Here is a 26461-nt window from a genome sequence, read left to right as displayed (position 1 = left end):
TGTAGAGATAAACACACTTGTCAAACTTTACGAAAAATTCTTAAGAAAGAACGATCACCCAACGTTTGATCCATCTCCCTTGAACTTGTCCTTGAACATTTTTATCAGTAAGGTATCGAGGAGAGCCTCCATGCTACATATCACCTAAGAGAAATCTCATTGTTATGCCCCCAACTCAGGCATTCGAGAGCCAAGAGCGGCAAGCGACCACATCGGATTCTACTCCTCGGCCATGAGCCAAGGACTCCATTGCGCCATATCCCAACCACCTAGTCAAATTTAGGCAAACGACTTCAGTCAACGACTTTTGAAAACCCAGAGATGCTGAGCCATTATAAGAAGAACGTGAGTTGGTCCTACATCTCTAAAATATTAGACAATTATGACGGAACTCTCGATGGTTACAATCAAATATGGCGCATGACTTAATGCCATTATTTACGATATATCATGGATAATGATGATTCTCCGATAGGTTATCAATAAATTGAGGTAACGTGTTTATCCTCACCTCTATGAAAGGAGATTATAAAGGACCCTTCTGTGAGTTTTACTTAAGCTAAAAATTTCTACTCGCTGCTTCTCTCTCTTCGTGTTTTCAAAATTTCGATTGACTTAAATATCACAAAGTCTTCCATCGAAGAATCTCTAATGATCAAACTTCTTATAGATTCTAAGAAACGCTCAAATCTCCCTCGAATCACTGTCAACCATCTTCATCCTTCGCAGATCATCGTTGACCTCAACTACTCTTCTTCGATCCGAAGCATTGCGATAATATATATATATATATATATATATATATATATATATATATATATATATATATATATATCAAATTGAGTTGGACATGGATTCGAGCCAAACTGGATCGTTTGCACCCTTATGCTATGATATAGATAACTTGGATATTGTTGTAGTCCACACACAACCACTATTACAATTTAGAACAAACAAAACGCTTTGGACCGCCCTCCGCTCAGCGGACAAACCCACACCACGTGGCGCCGTCAACCCCCCCTTCCTCGCCCGCCTCAAGAAAAGAGAAGCAAAGAAGGCCGTTATTTATTCAGCCACGGAACCCAAGCGCGTCCTACCTTTTTCCCACCACCCGTTCCCCTTTCCCTGCCATTTTTTCCTCCTCGTTTTCCCGTAATATTTTCGCATATTTCCTCTGGGGCATGGCGGACTCCTCTTCTCTCTGCTTCTCCTCCTCCTTCCACCCCTTCCACTCCCCCTCTCGCTCCCTCGTCGATTCCTCCCCTCTTTCCAAGCTCTCTTTCCCTTCTTCTTCTTCTTCTCCTCACCCAAGATTCCTGGTTCTCCATCGCCGATCCGCTTGCCTCGTGCTATGCCGCGCCAAAGATTCCCATGAAGGTGGCTGTTTTAGGGAAGATCCCTATGGCCCGTACCCTTGGGAATCTTCGAACTCATCTGATGGATCAAGTATGCCCTCGTCTCTCTGATTTTTTTTTAAAAAAATTTCTGACGTGGATTATGGTCCGAATTGCTGCGTGTTACGAAACTGCTAGGGATTCTTTGGATTGTGGTTTTGGTATATTCTTGCCTCTTAATCATGTCAAATCTTGCGGGTATGTTGCTCCAGTGATGGCCGTATTTAATGGCTGGAAGTGTTTCATGATATTTAGTTGGAATCCTTTAGTGCGGCAAGTGGGTTATAAAAAACTCTAGATCGAGGGTTTTTGGTGCATTTGGTTCCAATTAAGTGAATTCTTGCTAATAACATAAATTTTCTGCAATTGCTATGGTTTTTGGTAATATAAATGGAACATTTTCTGCATTTCGAGATGCATGTGAAAGTAGTGGAACAAAAGAGTTTCTAGGGCAAGTTGAAGAGCATTATGTATTGTTTTAATCAAAGTAGTTTTTGCAATGAGTTTGAAGAACACTCCCTTGATGGCTTAATTTGAAAAATTGATGGAAAAATAGGGGAAATACTTCATTGGATATAGGAACAACTCAAGAAGAAGTTGCTATAGATTCTACAATTAGAAAATTGACAAGTGATGTATGTAAACATGGAAGGTCGTAAGTTGCAACTTTCTATAATCCGTATGATGCATATGAGAGTTCTAAAAGGCAGAATGATTGACAGATGTTTGTGATCCCTATCAACAAATAAAATGTTGGAGACTTGGTGTCATGACATATAAGAAAAATAGAAAAATTGTTGGATGATGAGTGCACTCCTACTTTTTTAAGCATGCATCTCTTGTTTCACACTTTGAAATATAAGAAAGCCCCAAAAAAGATGCATTTGCTTAAGAAGCGAGCGCACCTGAAGAGTTCCTCCACTGTATAATATGCAAATGACCAGCCATTCTAGGGTTAGTTGACTTATATATTGGTAGAAATGACATTTAGATAACTTATTTTAGATTATGGTGAAGTTTGGATTATATGAAATTACATTTATATGTATCTTTTCTGCTTGCAACCAGAAACTGAGCTAAACCAATGTGAAAAGGCTGATGTTTGCACTTATTTGCATGTGTTTTCCATGAAAATGTGCATTTCACATACTATGTCAGATTGAAAGTTCATGTTTGCACCTACTTGCATGCGTTTTCCGTCAAAATGTGCATTTCACATACTATGTCAGTTTGAAAAGTTCATGCTCGTTTTGCTATATGTCATTGTTAAGGAACTTTTAGCTAGAAATCTTGATGTGTTGTATAGAAATTGATGCATCAGTTGCTAGAAGATCTTAAGGAAGGGAAGCTGGTGTTGTGGACCACCACCTTGGTCTCGATTGACCATGTCCTCGGCTTTGACCGAGGACTCGGAGGGCTCCATCCTCAGTAGGTGCGGAAATAGTAGGATGCCATCCATAGCCGATCCGAAAAAGTCAGATATGAAAATCCGAACTAACCAATCTGCTCCAGAGTTTTCATCTTGTGGATGGTAGTTTGGACCTCAACCATGGCCGAGGTGGGGAGAGGTTGGTCATAGCCAACCCGAGGAAGATTTTTCATATAAGGCACCCACCCCAATTGGGAAAGAGACCATCACCTTCACGATTGTGGAAAGTCTGGATGATGAAGAAGATCATCGAGATCAAGTCATGCCCTAAGTGGAAAACTAATAGCTGGTTCCGCATTGCAAACACGGGAGTGATCACCGCTAGCTTGATCTACGTAATATCTGAGAATCGGTTAGTCTCTCGGGCATGCATGACTCTAATTCCTCCTCTATAAATAGAGGGGAGCAGAGATCCCAAGATAAGCTCCCGAAAGGTCTTTCCCCCTCTCTTTGTTCTCCATCTCCCTACTAACTTGAGCGTCTGAGGGTTCCCGTTGGAAAACACTCCAACCAGGGCTTTTTGTAGGTCCCGTTCTCGCTTCTAGAGTTCTCCACTCTGGTGCTTCGGCCAAAGACCAGCTTCCCTATTTTCTGCCAAGGAGACTGTGTCCAATTTAGGTGTGGAATTTAACAGCAACAGATTGATGCTAGAGGAAGGATCCTCAAACTTCATTTAGTGTTTATTTTGAGAGGAAGAGATTCATCATGAGATCATGAAGGGGAGCATTGGATGCATCTAGCCACTTGACGGAGCGCGGACGAACAACCTCCATTAGGAGAATGTACCTGAACTAGTTCAAGTGGATCCACCCCGTAGTGGGCATCAGCGATTTTCAACGAGCAATACAACGGCCTCGTTTGGCAAGTGCAAGCCTTGTTTGCCGCGGTATGAGGGATACGACGAACCTCAGCTTCCACTCATTTTATTTTGGCTTTCAAAGATTGGACTTCCTTCTCGGCTGTCACTTTCAGTGTCAAGGCCTCGTCCGCCTTCTTGGAGACCCGAGTAGCCTGGGCCTCAGCCTGAGTTGCTTGATCCGCAGCTGCATTAGAAACCTATCGAGCCTCATTTAGAACGCCCACAAAGTGGTCTACATGATGGATGAACCGAAGACGAAAAGGGGTTAGCCAAAAAAAGAAAAGAAGAAAGAGAAGAGGGGAAAAGAAGGAACTTAAAACCGAACCGAATAAGTGAATCATAAGAATCCTTAATGCAAAATCCAGAGCCTTCTGCGTTAAGGATGTTGACGTTGGCTGATGTGATCGTGGCCTGAAGAAGATTGTAGGCAACACGGTTGTTTCCGAAACCCGACCTCTGATCTTGAATCCCTTGCTCGGGATGAGCTGAGGGCCTTGGAGAGGCCGCGATGGGAGGGTTACCTTGTCGTAGAGAAATGCGCACCGAAATCTGAGGAGTTGATGAGCCTTCGAGCGATGAACAAGCAGAGGAAGGGGGAATTGACTCCCCCGGAGCAATCAATTTGAGAGGGGGGGATGAGCAAAGCCCTGGAAGAAGCCTCCCTCCTCAGGGTAGGACCTCTGGCTGATATCTAAGAGGCCCTGATAGTAGGTTAGGCTAGGACGGCCTCGGCTCGACCTCGCTTGGGAGCAGGAGCTCCAGTCAAAGACTTCTTCCTCTTGGCATTGCAATGCAGGGCTTCAATATCCTCATGCTTCATGTTTGAAAAATGTGAAAGTTAATTGGAAGAAAACTGAAGCGAAATATTAAGCAAAATTTGACTTACTTTGAGGATTGTCCGAACTCAAACCAACTTTATATAATGTCTCCACGGAAAGGAGCCTAGGAAGAGGAAGAGCAGCGCAGCTGAAAATGAGCTTGAAGGCCTCCTCTTGGGTGTCAGAGAGCATCAGAGCCTTATTTGATGACCTCTGAGGTCGACCCTATGACGTGTCAAAGTCTCAGAGCTGTTAAGTCAAAATAAAAAAGTAACGCTCCTTCCAATTGTAAACCGAGGAAGGAGCACCTCAAAAGAGATGTCGCCCCATTTGAGGTGAGGTATACCACCATCTGACCTCCTTGGAGTGCTTCTTAAATGAAAAATATGTTTGGAAGAGGCGGATGGTCGGTTCCACCCTAAGGAGCAGGCAATGGGCAACAAAGGCTATTATTAGGTGCCACGAGTTTGTGGCCATGCAGCAAGGTGTCATTTGGAAGGTCCTAAGGAGTTCTACGATAAAGAAATGACGGGATAGTCTAAGACTGACCTTTAGGGACTCTTCATAGAGTTCGATCCAACCTAAAAAATGTAGGGCAACCCAATCCTCGGGACTGGCTAGCTCTAGTTTAAATTCTGAAGGAACTTGATACTTGAGGCACAGGACTCTAGGTCCTCTTGGGTAAGGGTGGAAGTTAGGCACCTCCCCTACCTCGAAACTCTCTGAGGAACAACTGACATCGAACATAGGGTCCTCATTGGCCGGGTCACCATTCGAGGTCCAGGTAATAGGGGATGAGCTTGAAACGCTCATCCTCGAAAAAAATTCAAGAAAAAAAATGATGGGAAGGAAGAAAAACGAACCTAAAAAGATGATCGAGCAATCCAAGGAGTGGACTTCAGGGTTCAGAGTTTGGAACTTGATCACAACCAAAGACGATTGTAGCTGCCGACGGCAATCACCAGAGGTTGCGAAAATCACCTAAGTGCTTTGCTCCTTTCTCAAAACAGTAAAAGTGAAACTGATCAGGACAAGCAACCTCTATTTATAGGAATTCGGATGGCTCCGATCTGATGGTGGTTTGTCTAGCCACCATCGATGTTCATCAAGTGGCAGCATCTGGTTGGTTGTCACTGGGTTCACGTGGATCCAGCAGCTCAACGGACCAGATGGGTGGATTCAAGTCATCATCGACATCGATTTTCAACGTGTCACCACTTTAGTGAGCGCCTCGAGTACGATAGATAAGGAAGCTCGTCGGGCTGACCTCGACCTCGAGCTTGTACTCTCTTCGACTAACCTCAACCTGAGTTCGGGCTCAAGAGTGGGAGGCATCTGTTGTGGACCACTATCTTAACCTCAGTCGACCATGTCCTCGACTTTGATCGAGGATCTTGGATGGCTCGGTCCTCAGGAGGTGCGGAAATAGCAGGAGGCCATCCATAGCCAACCCGAAGGAGTTAGATGTGAAAATTCGAACCAACCAGCTTGCTCTAGAGTCTTCACCCTATGGACGGCAGTTTGGACCTCAGCCATGACCGAGGTGGGGAGAGGTTGATCATAGCCGACCTGAGGAAGACTTTCATATAAGGCAGCCACCCTAATTGGGAAAGAGACCATCACCTTCACAATTGTGGAAAGTTTGGATGAGGAAGAAGATCGCCGAGATCAAATCATGCCCCGAATGGAAAAATAATAGCTCGTTCCGCATTGCAAATGCGAGAGCGATCACCGCTAGCTTGATCTGTGCAATATCCGGAAATCAGTTAGTCCTTTGGGCTTGCACGACTCTAATTCCCCCTCTATAAATAGAGGGGAGTGGGGATCCCATGGTATGCTCACGAAAGGTCTCTCTCTCTCGCTCTATTCTCCATCTCCCCACTAACTTGAGTGTTGGAGGGTCTCCACCGGAAAACACTCCGGCCATGGCTTTTTGCAGGTCCCATTCTCGCTTCTAGAGTTCTCCACTTCAGCGCCCCGGCTCCAGCCAAAGACCAGCTTCTCTGTTTTCTGCCAAGGAGACCGTCCCTGGCCCAAGTGTGGGATTTGGCAACAACAGCTGGAAAAATATATAAAGCAGGAACAATATACTTAAATCACTGGATAAACTTGTGATCTCTAACTTGGAATCTTCTGTTTCTTTAGTGGCCTCCTGTTGAACTTGCTTTCATCTTTCTCACTGGATTTTGGTATTTTTTGTCAGATCTTGAAGAAATGTTAGCATCTTAGGCATGTCTGATTTATTATAACTGTGTTAAGTGCTTCTTCGTCTGATAATATGGTCAGCTGTCTGCAGTATATATTATGATTATCATCTGTCCTAATCCATCTTATAGTAAGTTATCACTGTAATTGCTTGTGCAGTCTTGAACTATTTGGCACTTTCTTTTTTGATTTTCGGAGCTTACAATTGTTCCCACATATTTGCAGCCATTCAGTGGGTGCCTGAAGATCGGATTACCCTTTTTACTGCTGAAGGGCTTGTTCAGATAGGAGGTTCCCTGTATCCTCATCGATTTCCTGCTTCAGATGTAATGAATCTTAGTATTTGAAACATTTTCTTTGGAGCGTTCCTTCATTTGTTAGTTTATATCTACAGTAAATAACATTTCCTCTTGATATAATGGTGTGGATAAATTTTCTTGATTCTAAGTTAGTGGTTGCGAGCTGTAATAAGGCCAAATTGCAATGGTTTTTTTTTTTGGTTCTGTATGCACTTTGATCATTGCTTGTAACTGATCAAATACATAAATTGACAGTATGCTTTCCCATTAGCTGGGCATGATGCATTTTTTTTCGAAAGGTTTTAGTGTAAGAGAAAAATCTGTTAGATATGGCTCTATGAAAATAATTTTCTTGGTAATTTCATCAACAGATAATTGATTCACAACAACATGCACATTAATAAACTACGGTGTGCATGGGAATCAGAATGACTCGTCTATTCTCAAATTTTGGAGTATCATATTTTTAAGCTTCATGCAAACTGTTAAACCTACCACTTTTTTTCACCATGTCACACACAAGGGCTCACACAGACACACTTATGGTTCTTTAATTTGTCAGAACCCTTCTACATCTATGGAAGAGTGTGGGAGGTTTTGTTTCTGATAACCTATACAATTATGACTTTGTTCAGAAGAGGCAAGGAAAATCAAAGTCATCACAAAGATTACAGCGCTATCAGGAGAGTGATTACATGGATCCCAACCAGGGGCTATGTCTTGGTGCACTCTTTGACATCGCAGCAACAAATGTGAGTTGTTTGATCATTTAATATTAGCTGTTTCTTTATTTGTTGTGCTTTAAGTCATGAAACAATTGACATCCATTGTTACAGGGACTTGACATGGGGAGAAGGTTATGCATCTTTGGGTTTTGCCGTTCAGTTGAAATGCTAAGTGATGTTGTGGAAGATGCTGTTTTAGAGCATGGCGGTGAGGTATGTTGTCGATTGCCTTCCTTTGAATAAATCTCCTAGCTTTGCACTATTGTGGCTCAAAATTTTGTTATGTTGCATGATGATTGTTTTTATTGGTTTTCTGATCTCATCAGGATAAACGTTATGAAAGTTACAGAAAGTTCTTCACCTATCTCATAGTAGATAGTTGATAAAACTTGACGAAGTAAATGTGAAGATAATACTGCCAGTATAGTTGAAATATGACAACTTATTACCATTTTAGGATGGGAGAAATGTATGAAAGAAAGAAGAAGGGCAACAAGCTTTTTGAATGCTAAGGATAGCTGGATACTGAAAAATCAGTGAGTTAAACCTAGTCACCAAATCTGTGTATGGGTGCTAGTTATAGAGAGCTGGTAAGTTACAAGGCTGTGCATTGGTTGCAACATGCCAGCCCCAAATTTAAAATGTTGGACGTGGTGGGAAGTCTTTGTGCTATATAGAACATCCTTTGATTTAACAGCAAATAAGATGCAAATATTCCCATTTTCTATAGATACATATAGATGCATGCTCCTTTTAAAAGCTTAGTTTTAGCTAATTTTGCTGAATAGCCTTATTTGTTTCAGCTGAATCTTTTTTGCATATAAGATCCCATCTTTCAACGTTCTTTTTTTTTTTTAATAGCTTTTTTGGCTTTTTGCGTATGTGTACGCTTGTGTGTTGTGCATTGGGGGGTGGGGGAGCTCGTGCACTGGGCTGCCTTGCTTTGTATTCTTTTATATTCTTCTCAAGTTTTTGCAGTTGGAAATACTTGATTGTATTGTGATTTTGCAAAAAGTGTGCTGAAATATCATCGGTGCTGGCCATATTGGTGACCCTTGTGGCCATGGTTTTTGCCTCTTTTCAACAATTTCTGTGATCCTTGTTTTGTCCAGTGGAGGTGTTCTTCATTTATGTTTTTTTCCTCTTTGCTTGAAAAAGAAACACGGAGTATCAAAATATCTGTGGTGCATGACACAATCTGTAAAATGTCATTGTCAGCAACATCAAAATGTAAAATGAAAATTTTTAGATTTGTCATCCTTTGATTCGTTTTCAAAGATTTAATTTTCTATGTGTAGGTTGTTGCTGCAGAAAAGGGAAGCAGTGGAGGGCTGCAGGAGAGGTTGACCATGACTCTTGCAGTGCCATTGCTTTGGGGTGTTCCTCCTGCATCTGAGACGCTTCACTTTGCAGTCAGAAACGGCGGAGGTATTGTGGAGAAGGTCTATTGGCAGTGGGATTTTTTGTAAAATCCCTGACTAACCATTTGTCCATATTGTATACAATGTCCTTGTAATTTGCTGATTTGGATCATGGCACCTATTCATTCATTGTCATGTCCACTTGTATTAGTTACCTGTACAAAATTCCAATTGTAATAACTGCAGATACTCGAAATATCTCAAAATAGCTGTTTTGTTGCCATTCTTTCCTGAGTACCTTATCAGACATGGTACGTTGCCTATCCTCAAAGCATTTGAGGGGATACTCGTTCTTATAGCAAGAAAGATGTTTGTTTACAGGTGAATTTTTGGTCATGTTGATGAATGAAATATTCAATTCATGATTGAAACGCTATTGACTTTGGTGAAGAATTTATGAGATTTACTAAATGTTCTTTAAGATATTTGAGACAATTACTTCTATCTATGTTATAAAAAAACTAATTTTTAACTTGTTAAGCTCGAATTAGACTGCAGCCTTTGAATTTAATTTTGTAAACCCTGATAACAAAAAAAAAAAAAATGAAAATGAAGACGCCCAAAGAGCGACAGCCCAGATTGTTTCAGTAGAACCGGCCAGCAGAATTATTATTATTAGACGGCCAAATCAAACTCATATCCATTTTACATCCTTCTTCATCATAGCATTTTCTATTTGATCCTTAAATATCACATTTTCATTGTACATCTTGTATCTTGTAGATTTATATAAAGAAATAATCTCTTCCAAACCTAATCAATGTTAGAGATTAATCAAAACAAAAAAAACATAATGTTACTAATGACTAAGCAATGTGAATTCCGCTCCCACATTTACATCCATTGCAAGATGCAGGACTATTATTGTTAGTTAATGTCTTTCAGAGGTTGTGGCAAACACTAAATGACACAGTCCAAATCTGTAATGACGCGGCCCAGATTTTTTTTTTCCCACACGAATCTTAGAGCAAGGTGGAAAAGGGTTAAAAAAAACAAAGAAATTTGAATCTCATGTGCTGGGCTTGTGAGCTGGAAGAGGGGAACTTCCGATGGGAGTTGGCCTCCTCTTCCAAGTTCGGTAAGGAGAAAGATTCTATGGCTCGTCAGAGGGCTAGATGCAATCTATAAAAAGAGCACCTTCTTTTCCTAAATAGCTCAATCCAATCCCTGATCAATCGCTTGCGAAATCCATAGGATTTTCATGGATTTCCATCGAGTATTTCCGAGAGCCACCGTCGTCTTCGTCGGAAATGAGGACCAAGTACTTTGCCGAAGACGAGGTATGGCCATTAAATCCTCTCTTTTCTCTTTTTTTGGATCTATGGGCATTGTCGTCGGTGGGTAATAACTAGATTTCGTGAACAAGGCTTCCCCTATTCTTGTCTTCTTCTATCCTTCCACTGAGCAAGCTACCGTCACCGGACGTGGCCATGCTCGGATTGCAAATTGTCCATGCCCTAGCCGTTGCTTCCGCTGGATCAATGGGATCCCAATCTCGATTTCCTAGGTATGCTTGCCCTGTTCAGTAACTGAAGCTACTTCTTCTCTTTCACTACACCAAACCCACGAACTTTCACCCAAACGCATACAGTTGATTCCACAGGTACCACGGGCATGCTACTAATAATGTCTATTGGACTTTGAAAAACCAGGAAGGCGCGGAAGCTACCGTTTAACGAATGCAATGCAAGCAAGGTAGCTTGCTTACTCTCCGTCTAGCGTGCGTTGGCGGCAAGGAAGGAGGCATTGGAAAGACTAGACCATACACAAAAGTACAAGAGGCATTCGGGAAGCGACTAGTCGCTTCTGGTGAAGCTTAACGAAGGCCGACCACTACATAGAGACAACTACCGCAGGCTGAAGCCACCGCCATTGGTGCCATGGGGTCGCCGCTTGCCAGGGTCTCTGTCGTGGAGTGGTTCCGTGGAAGGCTCCTCCCTTTCCCTGTTTCAACGCAGAGGAGGAGAAAACGAGAAAAAAAAAGAAGAAGAGAGAGATGAGAAAAAAAATCTTTGACTTTCTTCTCTTTCCTCTCTTTTCACTTTCTCTCTCATCTACCTCTACATGATTAGTGGATTAATAGTGGATCCAAAGATATTTGTGGGTTTGAATTGGCACTACGAGGTATCCTAGGCTGATATTGTGAGATCAAAAATCTTGGACAAACATTATGCAATTATTTATCATAATCTTATATGATTTTTCATCAAAATCTTTGACATTATGGTTGATCTAATGTTGAAGCCTAACTCTGTAGGAGAGTAGTTGCCTAAACTAGAAAGTGTTGAGCCGATCACCTTGTCTTCAGGTTTGTAGATCGAAGAGTAGATCAGTGTTTGTTGTATTTGGGTCTGTTAGTGATCGAGTAAATATTCTTTAACATAATCATCAATATGATTATAAAAAAAATTATTTATAATTTACCTACATGATTGTGTATTTTATTTATATACCAGCTCACGTATCATATGTTGATGAATTGATGGTTCATGATTAATTGATATTTAATTATATGTATCATGTTAAATAAGAAAAATCATGATTTAATATAATTGATGAGGAGTGGACGGTATCTAGGTTAGTCAGTCATACAACAAATATGGTGTATATGCTAGGTTAGTTTTGGACTGGAGTTCATATTATTTTTGACTTGCCACGAGCCGAGTATGATTGTGACCAATCTAATACCGAAAAATAGATTATGACTTTAATAATATGAATGGGACATTGTAAGAAACGTGATGTATGTGCTAGATAACCCTTGGGCAGGGGTGCAGCATTGCATTTGGCCTACCATGGTTGGAGCACAATTGTAATTAGTCAAATACTGGAAAGTCAAATAATAATTGGTATAACTGTAAGCATGGGAAAAGGGAGCATGTGGACTACTCGACCATGTGTGAAACATGACGTATCAGCCATGGGTTGAAATGTTTTGGCTTGCCACAGGTTGAAGCATGATTGTGATTAGTTCAGTACCAAAATCAGATCAAGATGATGAACCATATTTAATTGATGGGTATCTAGACTAATTGACATATGTAAAACATGATATTCATGTCAGCAATAGGCTAAGATGTGGTTGCTGGCCATAGGCAGAAACATGGTGTATTTGACTTGCTAAGGCTAAAGTATGGGTGAGACTAATCCAGTGTCAAAAAATAATATAGTCTGGATCAGAACTATATTAATCAGTTAATGATAAATAATCTCATTAAATTATTATCAATAGAATTGTTGATTTGTGATATGTGATATATTTAATAGAATTGTATGTGATGATATTATTTAACTATCAAATTAATGATGTATGGATTCTTATTATTTTCCTATCAGTTTATATATATTTGTTGAAAGATGTTTATATTTATACTGGTATGAATGTGGGAGATTTTTACTGAGCTACAAAGTCATGACTCTTTTTTCTTTTTTCAAATTGTAGGACATATAGTTTCGAATAGATTGAACCTAGAGTTCAAGCAATGGAGTGATTTTAGAGGCCTTGCATGATCTCTAGAGCTTCACTTTAGGGTTCATGCGGTTGTATCGTATGGTCAACACCGATGATGAGCTTGAAATATGACAAAATCAAATTTTTTTTATTTTGAACAGGTTTATGATTTTATTATTATTATTTTTTTTGGTGCAAAAAGTTCTCTGGTTGTTAGTAAATTTTAACGGAATAGATATTCATAAATTATAATTTTTGTAAAAAAAATTTGATAAAAATGACTGTTAGAATTTGATGCCTCGAGATTTAGCCCATATTGAGCCTACAGCGAGGTTCGCGGCGAAAAACGGAGTCCAATGAGACCAAGATCACCCGAAACGGAGCTCGGATGGAGGAGATACGAGCTTTTGAAGTCGGCACGACATTCGAGGCGGCGGAGGACCGCCGGCGACTGGCGGCGGGCGACAGCGGTGCGGCCGCAGGCGTGGCGTGCAGATGCGCGACCCAGGCGGCCAGGCGGCGCGGCCCATGCGGCGCGGCCACCGGCGCGCCCAGGCGCGCGCAGGCCCGCGGCAGGAGCAGGCCGGCCCTGCTGGCCTTTTGCACCGGTCCACCGTGGACCGGGCGGTCCACGGCTGGGCCTGTGGACCGCGTGGGCGTTTTCCACGTGTTTCACGCGTCCACGGTACTATTCTGTGATCGATCGCGATCGGACGGCCCAGAGAGATTGCGGTCTTGATCCGATAGTCAGGGGTTTTTTGGTTTTTTTAGGACTCCTAATCCCTCTCTAATCAAGTTTAAACTCTGTTTAACCCTTTAAAAGGGCCCTTGTGACGAACAGAGGAAGCGTGTGGTTCGATTTGTGCCGTACAAGCCCGTACGAACCCGAGAAGAGAGAGAGAGAGGCGAGAGTGCTGAGAGAGGAGCAGGAGGCTCCTGGACAGCGGTCGCCAGGCTCTTCAGGGGTTCAGGGGGTCTCCAAGAGAGAGAGAGAGAGATTTTGTGAGGGAAACTTCAGGTGAGAGAGAATTGGGTGTACAAGGGTTGAGGGTGAGGTCTCCTCTTGTAAAATTTTTTTTCATAGTGAAGTTTGCATGCCCCGTGGAGGCGAGCCCTTTTGTGGCTGATCCACGTATTTTGATTGTTTTTCTTTGTTTTGTTTCTTCTTTCTTCCTACTGCATCACGTGGTACTGAAAAGATCTTGGGAGGTGGTATCCTGACCAGACATCCACCCAACAAGTGGTATCAGAGCCAGGTTGTACAAGGATGCAGATTGCAGCGGTGGTGAGCAAGATGAAGATGGAGAAGACAGGAACAATCAAGATGGAGATCAACAAGTTCGATGGTAAGAGCAATTTCTCCTTGTGGTAGGCAAGGGTGAAGGACGTGCTCATCCAACAGGGGTTGATCGATGCTCTCTTATGCGATGAGAAGCCGACCACCATGGAGGTGCAGGATTGGAAACGGCTACAAATACAGGCGGTGAGTACCATCCGCATGTACCTGCGGATGAGGTAGTGATCCATGTGCTGAGCGAGACTTCCCGACGGTGCTGTGGTCGAAGCTCGAGGAGTTGTACATGGCAAGTCTCTCACCAACACACTTTTCCTCTGGAGGCAGTTTTACCAACTGCGGATGACTGAGGGACAGAGCGTGCAGGAGTATCTCAGCCACTTCCAGAAGATCTTCACCGACCTTCTCAGCATTGGCGAGAATATTGAGGAGAAGACCAGGGCGCTGGTTTTGCTGGCGTCGCTTCCCCCTTCGTACGAGTCCTTGGTGACTGCTCTTCTAGTGGGGAAGAGCACTATCAAGATGGACGAGGTCACCGCGGCGATACTCCAGAACGAGGTTCTCAGGAGGGAGAACCCAGCTTCGAGCTCAGGTACGGTAGTTCAGCTTTGGTGGCTTCTGGAGGAGCAGGAGGCGGTAGACGGAGTGACAGGAGATCGCAATGAGGGCGGTTTAAGTCCAGGAGGGACTTGAGCAAAACCACGTGTTACCGGTGTGAGGAGTTGGGGCATCTAGCCAGAGATTGCCCTCAACTTAAAAATCGGACGGTGGCTGCTGTAGCGACGCCGGCAGTGATTTAGATGGAGATATCCTGGAGATATCTGACGAGGTATCTACTTCTTCCCAGCAGTGGATATTAGATTCTGCATGCCCCTATCATGTATGTTGCAGAGAGGAGCATTTGACTCCCTGGAGAACAGTGAGGGCACTGTATATTTGCTGGATGGATCGAGCTATGCGATCGAGGTATTGGGACGGTCAGCTGGAGGACACATAACGGTGCAGTGAGAAGATTGGGGGAGGTCCGATACATACCCATTTCAGACGGAATCTTATCTCACTTAGCAGACTGGATTCAAGAGGCTACAGGACGGTAGCTGGTGGAGGAATCCTGAGGATGCTACGCGGCGATAGGATTATGCTGGAGGAAGAAGGGGAGCAGAGGATATTATTACCTGGCGGGGGCCCAGTGCGAGGTGAGCTTCGGGAGCCAGGTGGAGCCCAGAGCGAGGTGGAGCTCCAGGAGGCGGATCGGGCACGAGACAGGAGACTCGGGAGGACGAGAGGCGACGTCGCAAGGTGAGATTCTATTGCTGCAGGACGATGCCCCGAGCAGGTCTCAGGTCAGGAGGAGCACAGCATACGACGGAGATGGGATCGAGCAGTCTGGCTCGACTCCCATGTTTGCCCATCCATGATCAGCAGGCGATTGCCCCAGGGCATGGGGGCGAGGAGATCCAGAAGCTCTCGGAGTTTGGAGGAGGCCGAATATCGAGTCGAGATGGAGATTGTTAGGATTTGATGCCTCGAGATTCAGCCCACATTGAGCCCACAGCGAGGTTGCGGCGAAAAATGGAGTCCAACGAGATCAAGATCACCCGAAACGGAGCTCGGATGGAGGAGATACGAGCTTTTGAAGTCGGCACGACATTCGAGGCGGCGGAGGACCGCCGGCGACCGGCGGCGGTGGCGCGGCGCGCGGGACGCGCGACCCAGGCGGGCGCGTGGCCCAGCCTGGCGCACGGCCCAGGCGGGCGGCACCGACCCAGGCGCGCGCAGGCCCGCGCGCGGGAGCAGGCTGGCCCCTGCTGGCCTTTTGCACCGGTCCACCGTGGATCGGCAGTCCATGGTGGGCCTGTGGACCGCGTGGGCGTTTCTCACGCATTTCACGCGATCCACGGCACTATTCCTTGGACCGGTCGTGATCGGACGGCCCAGAAAATTGCGGTCTTGATCCGACGGTCCAGGAGATTTTTTGGCTTTGTTTAGGACTCCTAATCCCTCTCTAATCAAGTTTAAACTATGTTTAACCCTTTAAAAGGGCCTTGTGACGAACAGAGGAAGCGTGTGGTTCGGATTTGTCCGTACGAAGCCCGTACGAACCTGAGAAGAGAGAGAGAGGCGAGAGTGCTGAGAGAGAAGGAGCAGGAGGCTCCTGGACAGCGGTCGCCAGGCTCTTCAGGGGTTCGGGGGGTCTCCAAGAGAGAGAGAGCTTTTGTGAGGGGAACTTCAGGTGAGAGAGAATTGGGTGTACAAGAGTTGAGGTGAGGTCTCTCTTGTAAAATTTTTTTTCATAGTGAAGTTTGCATGTCCCGTGGAGGCGAGCCTTTTTGTGGCTGATCCACGTATTTTGATTGTTTTTCTTTTATTTTTTTCTTCTTTCTTCCTGCTGCATCGCGTGGTACTGAAAAGATCTGGGAGGTGGTGTCCTGACCAAAATCCATCCAACAATAACAAAGTCTATTTTTTATAAAATTTAATTTTTAATTTTTTACTTTTTAATTTTCAATAAATAGATTGTGTGAAAAAAATTATCCAATCATTTGTATAAAAATCATTCATTATAAATTTTTGAAGTGTCTGTTCCTACGAAAGTGGTCAACCAAATAATTTTTAAGAATACAAAAATAGACCATAAGTAAAAAAAAAATATGTCGCATCAAGTATTGAATTGCATAACATTCAAATCCTCCAAAGGGCTTATTTTATTTATGCGGAAGGATTGTTAATTTTTTTTAAAATAATTAAATCTATCTATTAAAAATAAAAAATTAAAATTTTATTATTTTTTTAAGCATTATTCAATTTTTTTTAAAAAAAATTCAGAGGCGCAACAAGTAGCAGATTTCAGGCTGTAACCTCGATATTTTCCAGCATTTTTCGCCTGTTTGCGAGGGTGAGAGTATCGTGATCATATCGCACCCTCGTTTTATCCTCACTTGTTCGCTTCCCGAGTTCCCCCGAGGCCACCAAAGCCCCCCCGTCCCCGCTTGGACCGCTCCCATGGCGACCGCGGCGGCGTTCTCCTCCTTCTACCCGCTCCCTTCCCTCTTCTCTAAACCTACCCTTCGCCTTCGGACCCTCCGCCGGGTCCCTTTGATCCGGGCCTCCTCCTCCTCTCCGATCGAGTTCAACATCTCTTTCGGCGCCGCCCCCCGCAAGGAAGAGTCGGCGGCCGCGGCCCCCAAAACCACCCTGGTTCCCGACCGCTTCTCGCAGGATCCCTGGCCCGCCCCTTCCCCTCCTCATCCCATGGATCGTCCGCGACGAGAATGGCAACCTCACCCTCCAGTCCTCCCCTCCCGCCCGCTTCCTTCACGCCATGGCCGAAGCCAAGACCACCAAGAAGGACAAAAAGAAGAAAAACGATAATAAGCCTTCGACACCATCAGCTTCTTCTTCAAGTGGCTCGGCACCAAAGTATTCCAAGGCTGCCAGGAGGTTCTACAATGAGAAAATTAGGGAGCCACAGCGGCTTAGTAAAGTTCTTGCCGCTGCTGGAGGTAAAATCCCTAGTCCGCTACTCTAATTTATGAAAAGATCCAATCTTTTTGCTTATTTTGTCTTCTGTTTATCTCTTTATAGTGGCTTCCAGGCGGAGTTGTGAGGAGCTTATCTTTGAAGGGAAAGTGACTGTTAATGGGTCTGTGTGCACTTCCCCCCAGGTACCGGCTGGCATGTTTGGTCAATCTTGACTCTCTTTGTTAACCAAGTCTACAATGCTTGTTTAATATCTATTTTCATGTTTTAAGTCTGGTAATACAAAATATACTTTCTAATTGTTATTTTGCGCTATCTGTGTTCAGAGTTGCAGAATGATTGGTTAAACCATTGTACTATAGTGAAGAAAAGGTCAAACTTTAGCTTTTGACATGGATTTGGTTCCTCTTTGAAGGCCTCAGCTTTAGAAGATTAAGATGACTCTTGTGTTAAATTTTACGGTTGCCTGATCTTATTAACTTATCATATTTGAATGAGGCGCTTCACTTTGCTCTAGCTAGTTGAAGAGTGAATCATTTTTTGCACTTTTTTGTCAAGCATTTACCAATGTAAGGGCTACAAGATTTTACATTCTAGAATCCAATGATTGGACCACTGGAGTGTATGCATGCTAGGTTGTTTCTGTTTTATATTTGATTAGTGAATCGGTCTCCTGATTCAGACATTCAGGTGTATAACAGCATGGGCTGTCATGCCTTTTGGTTGTTCATTTTTGCTAGATTGATGTCTTTCGTTATTTGATGGTTGAGCATTAAATATAAAGGTTCTTACTGAATTCTTTATGATGTTCATCTTGACTTGTGATTTTTCCTTTCTTTAATTATGGAATGGTGGCATCTGAATCTAAAATCTGCAGTTTGTTTATAGTTTTTGGAATGTTCCATCTGAATAATATGTCATTTTTGGACTTGATACTAAGAGTGTTTGTATAAAATTCTTTCTTATGCTTTACAGTTTAGTGCTACAGAGCTAGCGTTACACTGTATTTAAAGATTTTTTTTGGCAGGACCAAGTTCTAGCAAGTGAAATAACATTTTCTTTTTGGTAATGTGTAGACTCGGGTTGATGTTCTCAAGGATTCAATCTATGTTAATGGTAACCGTCTTTCTAAGAAGCTGCCTCCAAAATTATATTTTGCGCTTAACAAGCCAAAAGGGTTGGTGTTCATTCTTTCTGTTGTATCCTTGATGGTTGTTTCTTTGATCTATATCTTGTATATCCATTTCTTTTTAGTAATATTTGTATTTACCTTCACATGTTTTCTGCAATGGAGCTGTTTGAAGTATAAATGTGCGGATACAGGTATATTTGCTCAAATGGCGAGGAACCAAAATCGGTTATCTCCTTATTCGATGACTATTTCAAGAGTTGGGTATGTGTGGACTATGGCGTTATTCTTACAGTTAAATTAAGTCCATTTATCTACATATTCATGTTCTTGGTACATTCATGAAGTTTCCATAATGATTCTACCTGTCCTCTTTATTTTTGTCTTGGACACATTTACTGCACCTACTCATTGTTGACATCTTAGGCTATGCTTTCAGAACAAAACAAATCCAGGAATACCAAAGCCACGATTATTTACTGTGGGCCGCCTTGATGTTGCAACAACTGGCTTGATTCTTCTTACGAATGATGGTATGTGTTTTAGTCTCACCATTGACATCATCCTTTTAAATTGCTTTTTCTTTTTTTGTGTATATAAGGAGCTTCCTTTTTTTTTTTTTAATAAAAAAAATTGCTGATCTGCATCTTCTAATCCTATCAGGTGATTTTGCTCAAAGGCTTTCTCATCCCTCATCTGAATTGGCAAAAGAGTAAGTTGTTATCTTTCCATGGCTTCTCTACTTCATCGTATCTCAGTTGTATAGCTATCTTTGTATATCCAACTATTTTTATATATACACATGCATGTGCCACAGGCGTGTGCATGTGTTCATGCATGCAGACAGGTAGGGGCTGTGGGTGTGGGCTGATTCCAAATGCTTATCTCAATAATCATTGGCAGAGTTCACCATCAATGTCCTGTCCAGTGCTACCTATGGTTGTCATTGAGTGAGTGCAAGTGGGTGGGTCACTATGGGTTGGTTGGCATGTGGGTGTGTCTGTGGGTCAAAGCCCAAATACTTTTCTCAATAGCCATTTTGATAGCTGCATGCCATGTGCAATGCTGCATGTTTAACATAATATATGTTAGATGAATATTGTGGTGTGCCAGATTTGTGAAATGCCACCGTTATCTTACAGATAATCACAGCATCCCCTGTAAACATTATAGGACATTGTAACATTTATTGCTGTCCATTATGCTTTTTCTTAACGGACCTTGAGGCATGCGATGCCTATAGATATGTTTATAGATTCTGCAGACCTTTATTCCTTCTAAACTTTATGAAATACCAGAGTTTTTTTTTTTTATTGCAGATATATAGCAACTATAGAGGGGAGTGTTCATAAACGGCATCTCTTAGCCATTAGTGATGGCACCCAAATTGAAGGAGTCCACTGCATACCTGATTTTGTAGAGTTATTGCCGGTACAACCTGATGCATCAAGGCCTAGAATCCGAGTTGTGGTATTTTCACATCTTATGAGGAGAAATGCATTTCTATTCATTTTGTGGACCAGTTTATTGAAGATTTCTACTTGAAAATTGTTGGAGCATCTATACATTCTCATATATGCACTCCTTAGATTTAAGCTATAAAAGGATTGGAAGTGGCATGGAGCCCTAGCTACATGATGTTGCACTCTGTGACCTGAATGCTGTATTGCTACATACAACTTTGATGATAACACGTGCATGTTACTACTCAAGTGCAAATAGGCAAGGTCATCAATTACCTATAGCAAATTTAATAAGATTTTAGTGTCCTATTTGTCTCTTTGTTAGCTGAGCTAGGTCAAAGTGTCTAGCAAAGATAACGAAAGACACTTGGTGGGATGGGACAATGCAACTCTTGTTAAGTGTGTGCAGTAATCTTGAAACTCGATGTGTCAGAAAGAACTGAAACTTTACTGCCAACACCTTTTATAAGAATGTTGCAATTCAAAGTTAAGTATTCTGATCATACAGGTAAATCCCGCCAAGGATATACAAGACCTTAGGTAGTTACTTTTAAATCTTTTTGGTTGCCATTAACTTTATGAAAATTGATCTCAGAAGAGCAGTTTTACAAGTGACAAAAGAATTTAATGAAATTTATATAACTAGTCATAAACTCACTACAAGTCATATTTCTTCTGTTCGATGACTCCTGAAGGTGCCCTCCTGTACATTCCATGGTTTTTGTCTTAGATAGCTGAAATAAAGACATTCTATTGGCTTCCTACTTTACATCTTTGATTTCATATGATGCTTTGCTAGCTGCACATATCTGTTATTTTGCACAAATTATTTTCAAATGCACAGAATTGAAGGACTTTCCTTTTCCATCAAGGTAGAACTAATATTATTAGCTTTTGACAGGTTCATGAAGGAAGAAATCATGAAGTACGCGAACTTATAAAGAATGCAGGACTACAGGTTTGTCTTTGTTTTAACTGATGCCTTCATAGAACTCGTATTTCAGAACTAATTTAGTATTTCAGCACCAATGTCATCCAGTTTGAATATACAGTCTTCCTGTTTAGCATTCTACTATTATAGAAATTATAATATTATCAATCAATGAACTATGGTGTCAAAGGAGTTGTTCACTTCTCTTATTCTGTAGTATCATTTTGTTATTTGCAACTGTACTTAATAAAGGAGATCAAATCCTATTTGCTATTGTACTTTGATATGAAATTAGATCCATTAAAGTGACTTTCAGAATTCAACTTTGTAAATTGCGATTTGCTTTGACATATGTGAAAGCCTTGACAATAGGTAAGATACCTTCTGCTTATCTCAAGTTGAAGTCGTGATGCTCCATATTTTTTTTGTTGTCATTTGAAGTTACTGCAAAGCTTCCTCTCCAACATGCCAAACACATCATGGAAATGCTATTCAAAGTTACAGATGCATCTTAACTTTTTCCATACAATAGTTACATTGATGACCAATTTTTAATTATTTTCTTGTTTCCCCTAGTATGGATTATGATTCATGTAATATGAGATGTATTGAAAAGCTTATTCAATTAGGTATTCTTCTTGTGAGAAATGTCTCCAACTTTGCCTATTTCTTTACCATAATGAGGCCAACAACAGCTGCGACTCCCTTGACCCCACCCACCTGCTCCAAGAAAAAGAAAAAAAGAAAGAAAGAAAGAAAGAAAGAAAAAGGGGGTCTAGAAGTTATCATAAATCTAATGCGGGTTGTGAAGTGGCTATTCAAATTTGACCTCCAGTCAAAGAGTAAAAGGTAGGTCTAGTTTAGGAATTAGATCGGATGCCTGAAAGATTGAGTAGAGTTGTTTCGGAAATTCTTTGCATACATTGTTGGTAGCACTTCAAAAAATTGGAATTATTGTTGTATAATGCCACCTAAATCCTTGACAGATACCCAAGTAACTTTTTTAGGTACACCAGCGGAATGTCTCCATCTGTCTTCTCAACTGTTCTTCCCTTTGTTTTGCTTTGAATTGAAGTTGGTTTCACATTCATCGTGTAAAATTAAGGTCTTCCACAACAGTGCGGCCTTGCAAGCCAATCATGGATCAGATTTTGGTGTCAGATTTTGTTTTTTGAACATGAATGCCGATGGTTCGTTGACACAGGTTAGCTTCAACCAGGGGTTGTGGAAATATTCCATCATATATTGCTGTGTTCCATCAGCATGCATAACAATTCTGTCACGACAACCATTTTCCTGGTTATAAAGAAGCTCTAGATCAGCTTAACATATTGTCATTTTCTTTTTTTACATATGTTGAGAGATGAGCAACCTCTCATCTAGCAATAAGCTTGTCTTTTCTATACATGGTGCACTTTTATGCTGAAACACGGAAGAATCAAAATGTAGTATCCACACCTACATTTTCATTTTGAACTTTAAATAGAAAAAAAAAAAAAAACACAGAAGTAGCTGATGTAAAACATGGCAGCACATGATGGAAAAAAGTTAAGCACTCAAAAACAGCAGCAAAAAGAATAAAATTTTATGTGCGAACCATTGAACAATCTGTTCTGGGCCCTAACATAGCTTTTCTACAAAGGATCCGAGAGTTGGACAATTCAGAGAGCAAATATGAAAATAAAGCTAAGGCACTTTTAGATTCTCAATGTTGGAGACTGTTATTTCTACCAAAGCATTCTGTAATTTTTAAATGTTGACATACTATACGTTTCCTGCGGGTTTTTTTTGGTCTAGCATAAGTCTGTCATGGTTGTCTGTGCCATGTTAAATCTTCAAAAACTTGGGGTTAGATGGAGCACTTTGATTATGTGAAGACATGCATGGTAATGTGGGGTAGGGGTGATGGGGATCAGCGAGGTTGTTTTGTATTAGCCCCATACTGGCCTATATTGACCCCATACATCCTGTGTAGAGTGTACTCTCCTGCCAGAGAATACAGATATGCTCCTTGATTTTTAAATCCTTGGTTTAGAGGATATGTACCAACTTGATCTTCAATTAGTCACCACCCAAAATAACCATCTTTACTGGTTACACTTCCTTCTCTAAAGTCATCCATCCTCTACAATTTTGCCTTAACATTCATCTTCTCTGAACACTTGCATACTTTAAGCTTCAGATGACATACAAAGAATACAAACCCTTCTCTCTCTCTCATGAGACATCTGAGCAAGAGCTTGTATGCTTACCAAAAGATGCCTCTAGCTCCCCTAGATTTCCTAGAAGTCCAAAATGCTAATTCCATCTCTGTTAGAAAGTTCTGCACCTTTAGAATTTGTGCATAGAGAACTGCTCCTTTCTTTAACTGACATTCCATATATGATCTATTTAAATATTGTTTGACTATATTTGCAGAAATTGATTGTATTTTGATGTTAACTACAAGTTCAATATGTGTGGTTATTGTAAAGTACAATTTCAGTGATAGAGGTTCTAAAACTTTCATGTAATAATAATTTGGTTTACTTCGAATGAAGAATTTGGTTGTTGTTGCTTCAAACAATATTATTTTTCATTGCATATTCCATCGTTATATTTGCTGCCTGCTTTGCTTATTGAACTTAGTGATGTTGGCTAATCTTGTATATTTCTTTTGTAGCTTCATTCACTGAAGCGTGTACGTGTAGGCGGATTCAAGCTACCATCAGATCTTGGGTAATCTGACTTGCTGCTATCTTTTATATAGATGTGTGTGTGTGTAATGTGTATATATCATATATCATATATATTTATGGTTTCTTTTCTCATACAGATCCCTAACAACTTTTTGTTTGCCTTCTATATTCTCCTGTATTATTGTAGCCATCATTATCGGCCATTGCTATTTTTATTTTCTTATATGACTCCAAATGAAAAACCTGGCTTATTTATGGATGCTATATGACTAAGAAATTATACCATGTCTATTTCATACTAGTTTACTTTTAATCAGCATTCAACTGAATGTGTATGGTACTTTGCTTTACTAATCTTAGATTCTTATACTATATTAAAAAGGGCATCCCAATGCACAAGACTCCCACCAATTTGGGATCTAGGAAGGGCTAGATGTATCCAGCCTTACTCCTGCTTATAGAGAGCTTGTTTCCATGTTTCAAACCCGGGACACCAGGGTCATAATGGATCAATCATACCATTGCCCCAAGGCCCATTTTCTATGGTCTTCTGCTATATTAAGAGAATGATAAATGAAATAATATTTGGATGAAAACTTCATCCCTCTTTGTTTGCTGCTCTGCACTCTTTTGAAGTATGTGACTGACAATTATATTATTGACCCACAGGTCCATAGGAAAACCGAAGAATGCATACAATGCCACCCTTTTTTTTGGCCTGCGTTCATCTAAATTAATCCCTTTAACTTTTCAAGTGAGCCCTAACATCAATAAAATGTTAGTTAATTGATCTCTTTGACGTACATGACCCAGAAAATTCCAATGTAATTAAGTGATCTCTTTGACCTGCATGACCCAGAAAATAAATTCAAAAGAAGCATTTTTTTCTGTAGTTCTATCAGATTTATCCTTGAGCTCAACCATGTCATTGCAGGTATCTTATACTTGAATCTTTGAGGTTGGCATAGAAATGCACCACCTAGACTGACTTACAAAATAATCAGGAAAGCAAATTGAGTCCTTTAAACTGTTGGTGCTTATTATTATTACTTTTTTTAGAGAATGGGAAAATGGAGATACTAAGACATACGGTAAGTCTAAAAATTACTTGGTTTTACAATCTTCACTATGTGGAAAATGGTGCATCAGATGAATAAAAAATTATCCAAATCCAATGCAATTTATTGATGTTGGACATTTTTTTTTTTTTAAATTTTGTTGCTTGCTTTCCAATCTGATGCCACTTTCGTATGCTAGTGTCAGGTGCCTAAGGGAACTTCGGTAACATAGGTAGTAGGAATGAGACCTGGAAGACCAGTTGACTACAGAAGAAACTTACATAGATGCTATGCTTAAATTCATGCAACTCGGAGTTATCCTTGAAGATCTCCCTCATTTCAAACTCCAAAATTTGGAAGAGGAATGTTTGGGGCACATTATATATAGGCCAAAATAACCAAATTTAACAAATTAGCAATAAGAAAACTGGAAAAACTATCTAACTTCTGTACCATGAGTGTGGTTGGTGAATTGTCGTGTTTTTAGCTCACCTTTTTCAAAGTTTGTCCTATACTTGTGTTGGAAAATATAATTAATGAAAGAATGAATACAAAAATGCTCATTTCTCTTTGGTCATCATGAATATTGTTTTGCACCAATGAACTATTATCTTTGGGGGCTGAAATCTTGTTACATCTAAAAGCTGAACACGTGCTTTCTTATCTGTTCCAGTATCAGCTTTTGCTTTCACATTGGCTTCCGTGCTTTCCCTGTCCTTCAAATATAGGCCTAGGGGATCACTTCCTAATATTCTTTTATGTTAGAGCGTGATGTGTCCTCACAAGTACCTGAATTTTTTCCTAAATGGATTTCATCTCAAGTTTCTTGCTCATGCATTGTGGCATAATTGTGTGCAGGCATGTATACAGTCCAGGATAATAATGAACAGTTGCATGTTAAATCATTTTTGGTGTATCTTATTTCATGCATATCAAGTTGCAGTTTTAGATAATGGATATAAGCTTTATGTTGTTAAGATCGTAAGTTATTTTTATGTCTCAGGCTTGGCAAGTATGTTGAACTTGAACAACCTGACATCAAGTTGTTGGAAGGGAATGCTCAAAAGAGTACTTGAGCAATATGTCATTGAGTCAGATTCCATACCAAGCTGGAACATTTCATCGGAACAAGAACGACCCAGCATTTCATATCCATTAGTTGTTGTTCATCAAAATTCCAGGCATCATGAGATAAATCTGCTGTAAGCCCTATGAAATGTGGAATCATTTCATCTTGCTTCCAAAATATACGCTTCTTTGAAGCTTAGGAAGATGAGGATTATTGAGTAACCAATGGACCACCGATCATGAAGCTTCCTCAGTGCAGGGTGTCATCTGCACTGCCATGCAAAGTAGAGTCATAACTGTTCAAGGATATGGTTGCAATATTAAGGAGGTGTACTTTGGTTTCGCTCAAGTCTGAATACTTCTTCTCATTCATCAAATTTCACCTTTCTCATGTGAAGAAAGTGTACAGATTTCATGGTTTTGGTCAACTACAGGAAGATGAGAAATGAGGTTAGAAGGGGAAGCAGACAAGTGTTCCACAGCTCCAGTTGCAGATGTCCTCATTTCCACGGGTGAAACCAAGTAAAAGAGATTTGGTTTTTAATTAGTTAGTGGCACACAACTACTGTAATTAGCTGTGTTATTGCACCAAGGAGAGGGGGAAAAAGGAGTGTGTACTATGTTCAAGGGCCTTGTGTGAATGTGTGGGCAGATTATGAATTCATGTCTTTCTATATATTAATATGTTTATTTGTTCACTTTTATTTATTAGATTAATATCTGACCATTGGAGGACTGTGGCTTCCTTGAAACCTGAAG

General features: G+C 41.2%; 2 protein-coding genes across 5 annotated transcripts; both read left to right on the top strand.

The window, feature by feature from the left end:
- Nucleotides 1-1074: 1074 nt before the first annotated feature.
- LOC105042959 (uncharacterized) lies at nucleotides 1075-9373 on the top strand. Its single transcript, XM_010920337.2, has 5 exons — nucleotides 1075-1446; nucleotides 6931-7031; nucleotides 7640-7756; nucleotides 7841-7942; nucleotides 9028-9373. Exons 1-5 carry the CDS (start codon nucleotides 1182-1184, stop codon nucleotides 9196-9198), a joined length of 756 nt encoding a protein of 251 aa, XP_010918639.1. The 5' UTR covers nucleotides 1075-1181; the 3' UTR covers nucleotides 9199-9373.
- A 7469-nt stretch (nucleotides 9374-16842) lies between these two features.
- LOC105042960 (putative ribosomal large subunit pseudouridine synthase SVR1, chloroplastic) lies at nucleotides 16843-26400 on the top strand. Of its 4 annotated transcripts, none has more exons than XM_029263937.2 (10): nucleotides 16844-17398; nucleotides 17481-17560; nucleotides 18452-18574; nucleotides 18670-18768; nucleotides 18931-19037; nucleotides 19168-19216; nucleotides 19824-19974; nucleotides 20869-20925; nucleotides 23561-23616; nucleotides 25638-26400. In XM_029263937.2, exons 2-10 carry the CDS (start codon nucleotides 17535-17537, stop codon nucleotides 25708-25710), a joined length of 741 nt encoding a protein of 246 aa, XP_029119770.1. In that variant the 5' UTR covers nucleotides 16844-17398; nucleotides 17481-17534; the 3' UTR covers nucleotides 25711-26400. The 4 variants fall into 4 exon arrangements, with proteins under 4 accessions (XP_073112440.1, XP_029119770.1, XP_073112439.1 ...); XM_073256338.1 differs by having other exon boundaries at nucleotides 16845-17398; nucleotides 18452-18552; XM_073256337.1 differs by having other exon boundaries at nucleotides 16845-17398; nucleotides 18680-18768.
- The last annotated feature ends 61 nt before the right edge of the window (nucleotides 26401-26461 follow it).

Source organism: Elaeis guineensis, chromosome 4, assembly GCF_000442705.2.
Source record: "Elaeis guineensis isolate ETL-2024a chromosome 4, EG11, whole genome shotgun sequence".
Taxonomy (NCBI): domain Eukaryota; kingdom Viridiplantae; phylum Streptophyta; class Magnoliopsida; order Arecales; family Arecaceae; genus Elaeis; species Elaeis guineensis.
The sequence above is the reverse complement of the archived record's forward strand: the minus strand, read 5'-3'. Positions and strand labels throughout refer to the sequence as shown.

Excerpts from the sequence above, each read along its gene's own strand:
- LOC105042959 (XM_010920337.2), top strand. The coding sequence starts at position 1,182 with ATGGCGGACTCCTCTTCTCTCTGCTTCTCCTCCTCCTTCCACCCCTTC. Across the intron at positions 1,447-6,930 it reads GAACTCATCTGATGGATCAA|CCATTCAGTGGGTGCCTGAA; the intron begins GTATGCCCTCGT and ends ACATATTTGCAG. Across the intron at positions 7,032-7,639 it reads ATCGATTTCCTGCTTCAGAT|AAGAGGCAAGGAAAATCAAA; the intron begins GTAATGAATCTT and ends GACTTTGTTCAG.
- LOC105042960 (XM_073256337.1), top strand. The coding sequence starts at position 17,218 with ATGGCCGAAGCCAAGACCACCAAGAAGGACAAAAAGAAGAAAAACGAT. Across the intron at positions 17,399-17,480 it reads AGTTCTTGCCGCTGCTGGAG|TGGCTTCCAGGCGGAGTTGT; the intron begins GTAAAATCCCTA and ends ATCTCTTTATAG. Across the intron at positions 18,769-18,930 it reads ATGACTATTTCAAGAGTTGG|GCTATGCTTTCAGAACAAAA; the intron begins GTATGTGTGGAC and ends TTGACATCTTAG.